This window comes from Grammomys surdaster, unplaced genomic scaffold, assembly GCF_004785775.1.
Source record: "Grammomys surdaster isolate TR1022 unplaced genomic scaffold, NIH_TR_1.0 350, whole genome shotgun sequence".
NCBI lineage: Eukaryota > Metazoa > Chordata > Mammalia > Rodentia > Muridae > Grammomys > Grammomys surdaster.
This window is the reverse complement of record NW_021604769.1, coordinates 222138-229294: the sequence shown is the minus strand read 5'-3', so window position 1 is coordinate 229294 and position 7157 is coordinate 222138. Positions and strand designations below refer to the sequence as shown.

At 36.8% G+C, this 7157-nt stretch overlaps 2 protein-coding genes across 2 annotated transcripts; both read right to left on the bottom strand.

The window, feature by feature from the left end:
* Window positions 1-20: 20 nt before the first annotated feature.
* LOC114631074 (olfactory receptor 998-like) lies at window positions 21-965 on the bottom strand. The gene has a single exon (XM_028779376.1). It carries the CDS (start codon window positions 963-965, stop codon window positions 21-23), a length of 945 nt encoding a protein of 314 aa, XP_028635209.1.
* Window positions 966-5363: 4398 nt separating this feature from the next.
* Window positions 5364-6410, bottom strand: LOC114631061 (olfactory receptor 5G3-like). The gene has a single exon (XM_028779365.1). The coding sequence runs from the start codon at window positions 6388-6390 to the stop codon at window positions 5446-5448; it is 945 nt and encodes a 314-aa protein (XP_028635198.1). The 5' UTR covers window positions 6391-6410; the 3' UTR covers window positions 5364-5445.
* Window positions 6411-7157: the final 747 nt, after the last annotated feature.

Genomic DNA, 7157 nt, shown 5'->3' with positions numbered 1-7157 from the left:
TAGTATAATAAAGTTTTGCCTTACCAATCAGTTGGAAAATGTTTCCTTTGTACTTTTCTTCTGAATACATCTTTCACTTCCTTGTTCCTCAAGCTATAGATCAGGGGGTTCAGCATAGGAATCATGACAGTATAAAATAGAGAAATAACTTTATTGGTATTCAGTGAAGAATCTGTACTAGGTCTAACATAAATGAAGAACAAAGTTCCATACAGGATGGAGACTGCTGCCAAATGAGAGGAACAAGTAGAGAAGGCTTTCATCCTCCCATCGGTCGTCTGGATCTTCAAGATGGCCATCAAAATACAGATGTAGGAGACTACGATGATCAGACCACTAAGCACTCCTATTGTTCCATCCAAGACAAAAAGCACTATCTTGTTGATGGAGGAGTCAGCACATGCTAAGGAAAGCATTGGGGAAATATCACAGAAAAAATGGTTGATGATATTGGGACCACAGAATGGTAAGCAAAAGGTCAAGGTTGTATGAGTTGTGATGTTTATAGCAGCCAAAAGATAAGGTCCTAAGACAAACTTCATACAGACCCTCTTGGACATGATTAGAGTATACAGTAAGGGCTTACAGATGGCTGTATAGCGATCATACGCCATGGCAGCAAGGAGGAAACATTCAGTTCCCACAAAAAGACCAGCAAACCATAACTGTACAGCACAACCCACAAAGGAAATGGCTTTTTTCTCTGTAAATATATCACACAGCATCCTAGGAGCTATGGAAGAAGAGGAACACATATCTACGAAGGACAAATGACTAAGAAAAAAGTACATAGGTGTGTGCAGCCTGGGGTCCACCCATATGAGAGTGATCATACCCAAGTTGCCCCCCAGTGTAACAAGATAAACAAAGAGGAGCATGATGAAAAGTACAATCTTCTGATAGAGACGATTTGTGAGGCCCAGAAATAGAAACTCACTCACTGCGGTCTCATTCTTTTCTTCCATTGTCAGTTGGGTTCTGTTATGAAACAAAGTGTATTCTTTTATTACAAACTATCATCAACAATTACAAATGATGTTTTAATTCAGTGACAAGTTGTCTTAAGACAACAGTTGTAACAGTAGGGCAGTAGTCTTGTACTTGGCAGTATTTCTAAATTCTGTTTCTGGACATTTCTATAAATACTCTGTACAACTTTTTGGCAACTTAGCCTTTATATTCTTAGATTCTGTAAATCTAATAACTGCCTAAGTATATGATCTAAATTCCATCACATTAATTACACAATTGCATTTAAAATGTGTTTTGAGATGAAGTTGTTCACATTCATAAAGGTCTTTCTTTAAAAAGAAAAAATATGTAGACCATGGGATCAATACCATTTCCAAAGGGACATAAAGAATCAATAATCTTAGATGTTAAGTAGAAAAGAAATGAAAGGGAGGATCGATATTTCTCATCTAAGATGCATATGATAACATGAGAGTTTCATCCTCTGAGATTAAGAGATCTGATGCTCAATATTGTAGTGGAAATTAAGATTTACTGAGCTAAAATAATATAATTATTCCATATATTTTATATAAACTCTCATCATTCCTGATAAACTATAGTGATAATGTATATGTTAAGAAAGTCTAAGCCATTTCAGATTTATAGAATAATATGATTACATGGGATGATTTACATTAAAAAATTATTTACGAGAATCAATTATGTTCCTCTTTGAAGAAATAAATGTAGCAAAAATATTATTCACAATTTTTTAATTTACTATTTAATTATAAATACCTAATAGTGACATAAACTATTTAATTAGTGATTTTCTTATAATACCAAGGCTACTTGCATAATGCTACATCAGTGCAATAACAAAGACTAATCCCACTTTTCACTAGAATCAGTATGTTGTTGAATGTTTCTAGTTTTAGTCATCTATTTACAGCTATGTATTTTGTGGAGATAAAGGATAATATAGTATCCTCCTCTTATATTTTGTTGCCAATCACTAGTTATCTATTTAAGTTTTACTTATGTTTACTTATGTGTTCATTTAAATGTGTTTCTTTGAATCTTCTGTGGAGTGAAAATCTTTACACCTATCATTTTTACTATGGTCTTAGCTTTCCTCTAGAACATTAATACAATTCCTACAATAGAGAATTTATATTATAAATGGTAATGAAATTTTACATTTACATTTACAAGGTGGTGTTTTGACACATGCAAAAATTGTGGAATGATTGGTTCTGTTTAATTATTATATAATATTCCAAAAGTACCTAACCCCATTTTGTTCTCATTTATGAAGGAAAAATATGAGACACCTTAAAATCTCCTAGAAATTTTCAGTACAGAATATTTGTATTCAAAAGATCTTATATAATTTTTCAAAATCCAGGTAGATCAATTCAGAAAACTCCACACATGGCATGATTTAGTCTTATGACAATGTGAAGAGAATACCTGACCCTGTCAGAGAATCTGAAATGGGGAGTTTCAAAATTCAGATGTATCCTGATGTTTCTCTTCCATATTTCAAGCACATAACTTAGTCCAAACTCTAACGTACTCACTTCTGTCTGCATCACCTTTAACTGCTTCAAAAGCTATGACCGTTTTCTGGGAGAAAGAATGATTAAACACTTTGCATGGTGGTGACACTCTCTTGAGAAATTCTAGGCAATTAGTTAAGAAAATAAACATCCCGTCAAGGACATGAAGGGGAAATCTCTGATTCACATACTGCACCGAATCAGGGAACTCATTCTGGAAGCAAATAAAAATTCATAGCAAAGTCCCCAAAGAATTGAAACCTCAAAGGCTTACATACATCTAAAGAGGCAAAATTAACATGATTTCAGCAGCATTTGATTATTATTCCATAAACGTGTCTTTCTCAGAGAAACCATTTTGAGAAAATTATGCATGTATATATGTTGTGGACACATGTGTCTTTCTCCATGAGATCTCTTTACCAAGAGATCTCTCTTTATTTTTTTTTTACTTTTAGTTAAATTTTATTAGGATATATTGGTTGTTATTTGGCTTTACACACGTTGTTATGAATGGAAGGATTTAACGGTTTAAATGGCTAACTACTATTATGTTGTGTGTGCAAACAATCTTTTCTTATTTCTTTGTTGATAAACACTCATAATGATTTTCTATCTGGGTAATTGTTAGTAGTGTTGTAATAAAGATCATGTGCAGATCTTATATGTGAGTTTCCTCATTTCCTTTAGATATGTACTCACTAGTGATATGGCTAGATTTTATGGCATTTCTATTTCTACACTGAACCACTTCCACAGTGTTTTTCCATAGTAATATTAATAATTTATCTTCCAGCTGTTTCATTTGTCACAGCCTTGTTGGCATTCAATGAGGTGTTTTTTCTTGTTTAATAATCAATGTCAATTAGTGAGGTGGTGTCTTATTTCGGTTTCAATCTGAGTTTTTCCTAATGTTTAATGATTGTGAGACTTTTTCATAGATAAGTTAGCCAAATGTACATCTTTTATGAAATATCTTACCTAATTTAAAATCAAATAAGGAAGAACAAAATCATTGCCTTCTATCAATGACCAGGCAACTTGAAAGAAAAGCCTGAGGAACAAAATCTGTGAGAAGAATGATAATAAAGTATCTGAATTCAGAACATCTGCAAGTTTAATATCAAAGTTTGGGAAGAAAGAAAACTAGGCTTGTTGGTGCATGTCTTAATCTTAACACTAGGGAGGCAGAAGCAGGCAGACCTCTGTAAGTTGAAGGCCACCCTGGAGTACTTAGTGAGTCTGAGGACAGCCAGAGCTACACAGTGAGATGCTGCAGAAAAAGGAAATCCTTAAGATGGTGAAAGACTTGAACACTAAGAAATGGTATGAAGGCATCTATGGAAGAGTTAGTGAGGTTTAATGGCTCTCCTGAACAGTCTTGCTTTACAAAAACAAACAACAAAAAATCAACTCCCTCCTTCTCTGGTAACTGCAGCCTTCCTTTACCAACAAAGAATAAAATGGTCTTACTGAGATAGACACTGTAGAGGAGGCGTCCAACTTCTAGCTTCTCTCAGATATACTGGACAGAGGACAACTGGCTTGGGTCACACATCCAATACACAAACACTAACAAAAATGGATATGTAGGTGCTGCCAAAAATGATAACATAAATAAGACTTGATAATCAAGTCAAGAATATTTGTTTCTGTGAAGATAGGACCTATAAAAGTCTATTAAAGAGATGTTACCAGAGGTATAAATAGCTCAAACATCAAGATGTTTGCTTTGTAAACTTGAGGTTCATATGTCAGATGCCTAGGATCCACCTAAAGACTGCTATATAGCATCTATAACCTCAGTGACTTTATAACAGCATGTGAAGCAGAGCCAGAACATTTCCTAGAAGCTGGTAGGCTAGCCATCCTAGTGTGTGGAGGGATCAACAACATGAGAGCCTGTCTCGAACAAGGTAAAATGTGAAGGCTGAAATGTCTTCTGAACTCCACATGTGTACCAGGGTACACACATACCTACCCACAAACACACACACACACACGAGAGAGAGAGAGAGAGAGAGAGAGAGAGAGAGAGAGAGAGAGAGACAGAGAGAGAGAGAGAGAGAGACAGAGACAGAGACAGAGACAGACAGAGAGAGACAGAGAGAGAGACAGAGAGACAGAGAGACAGCAACAAAGGCAGAAACAAAGGTAGACAAAGAGGAAGACACAGTCAAATTATTCTTTAAGGTAAAAGATATATTGCAGCTCATTACATTCCATTTGAAAATTTTAGCAGGTAACATGTTTATGACACTTGAAAGAGAAGTAGCAAATTTTAAAAATTCTTATTTTTCTAGATATTTTGAAAGCCACTTTCAAATTCTTGTACCAAAAAACAACACTGTATGTCATTGAAGAGATGGCCCAACAATTCAGAAGCCTGCTCTTCCAAAGAGCCTGGGTTCAATTCCCAGCATACAAGTGGTATCTCACAACTGCCTGTAATTCAAGGGAACCTGTGCTCCATTTTGGACTCTTCAGACACTTTACACACATGTCACATACATGTGCCAAAATATCCATACACATAGAAGTAGGTCTTAAAAGCAAACATGACTACATGTATTTTCTGTTCCTAGGATTGTATTCAGTCAAAATGTTGAAATGTATAAAATTTTGCCAGGGCTTAAACTTTCCATGATTTCAGTTTCATTTGGATCAGCCATTATTTAAAATGTTGTATCCAAAATATGGTTCTTACCTTGAAGATGCACTTTAAACTAAAATATTTCAATGTGCAGTTAAATTAGGTAAAAGTGATAAATCTGTAAGGTAGTATCCATCAAGTTCTGCCACGAGATTGTGAAATAGTTTGTGATCAGGCAGAACAAGGACTCACTTGCAGCCTCTGGTTCTCACTCCAGTGGTCTCTGTCTTATATTTAGCCCTCACAACTTAGGTATGTGACAGAGAGAATTCTATCTTAAGTACCTACTAGGAAGTGCTTCTTCTCTAAAGTTCTCCTGAATGCATCTTTTACCTCTTTGTTTCTCAAACTGTAGATGAGGGGATTCAACATGGGGATCACCACAGTGTAAAATAAGGAGATCACTTTATTAATATTCAAGGAGGAACTGGCATTGGGTCGAACATAGATGAAGAAAAGAGTCCCATACAGGATAGAGACAGTCGCCAAGTGAGAGGAACAAGTTGAGAAGGCTTTGCGTCTCCCATTAGCTGTCTGAATCTTCAAAATTGCCATCAAGATGTAGACATAGGACACCAGGATGATCAGACCACTGAGCACACCTACTGCCCCAGCCAAGACAAAAAGCACCAACTTATTGATCTGGGTGTCAGTACATGCTAGAGACAACAATGGGGAGATGTCACAGAAAAAGTGGTTGATAATATATGGACCACAGAATGGTAAGCAAAAGGTCAAAGTTGTATGTGTCATTGTACTTACAAGAGCAATGGCATAAGGCCCAATAACCAACAACATACAGAGATGTGGAGACATAATAAGTATATAGAGCAAGGGCTTACAGATGGCTGCATACCGATCATATGCCATGGCAGCCAAGAGAAAGCACTCAGTTGCCACAAAGAGACCAAAGAACCACATCTGTGCTGCACAACCCACAAAAGAGATGGCTTTATTCCCTGCAAAAATGTCACACAGCATCTTGGGAGCTATGGAAGAAGAGGAGCACAAGTCTACAAAGGACAGGTGGCTGAGAAAAAAGTACATTGGCGTGTGCAGCCTGGGGTCCAACCATATGAGAGTGATCATCCCTACATTACCCCCAAGGGTGACAAGATAAACAAAGAAAAAGATGATGAAGACAACAATCTCCTGATTGAAGTTATCTGTAATGCCAAGGAAGAGAAATTCAGGCATGACAGTCTGATTCTTTTCTTCCATTGGTCAGTTAGGATCTGTCAAAAGAATTAGAATTATGACTTATGAAACTCAAGTGATTTTGAAATCAATGGCAAATTGTCCTCAATAGGTCTATTATAGACACCTCTCAGCAGTGTCAAACATAGATTTTCCTATATAGTATAACTGGACTCTTGTGCAAAAATCCTATATAGACTTCAGCAACTTGCACCTTGAGATCTTTGGAATCTGAACTCTCTTCCATCAAAAGTTATGCTACACTTTGTTCTTCCTATGGAGTTCTTAAATCTTTGGGGCCTGTAATCCTTTCTCCTATTCTTCCATAAGAGTCACCAAGCTCCATCCACTGTTTGGCTGTGGGAGTCATCATCTGTCTGAGTCAACTTCTGGGTGTATCCTCACAGAGGACAACATTCTTCTGTCTGCAAATATAACAGAATATCATTAATAGTGTTAGGGATTGGTGCTTACCCATGGGACGGGTCTCAAGTTGGGCCACTTATTGGTTGGCCATTCTCTCAGTCTCTGTTACATTCTCTGTGCCTGCATTTCTTGTAGACAAGAGTCTTAACCACCAAGCAAAGAACATACACAGGCTAGACCTAGGACTTCCCGCTCACATGTAGCAGATGTGCATACAGCTTGGCCTTCATGTGAGTGCCAACAACTGGAATAGGGGCTACCCCAAAAGCTGTTGCCTATATGTGGAATGTGTTCTACTATCTGGGCTGCCTTGTCAGGTCTCAGTGTGAGAGGAATAAACTAGCCTCTCAGACATGAAATACCAA

What these genes read in the sequence shown, in the direction of transcription:
- LOC114631074 (XM_028779376.1), bottom strand. Translation starts at nt 965, where the DNA reads ATGGAAGAAAAGAATGAGACCGCAGTGAGTGAGTTTCTATTTCTGGGC.
- LOC114631061 (XM_028779365.1), bottom strand. Translation starts at nt 6,390, where the DNA reads ATGGAAGAAAAGAATCAGACTGTCATGCCTGAATTTCTCTTCCTTGGC.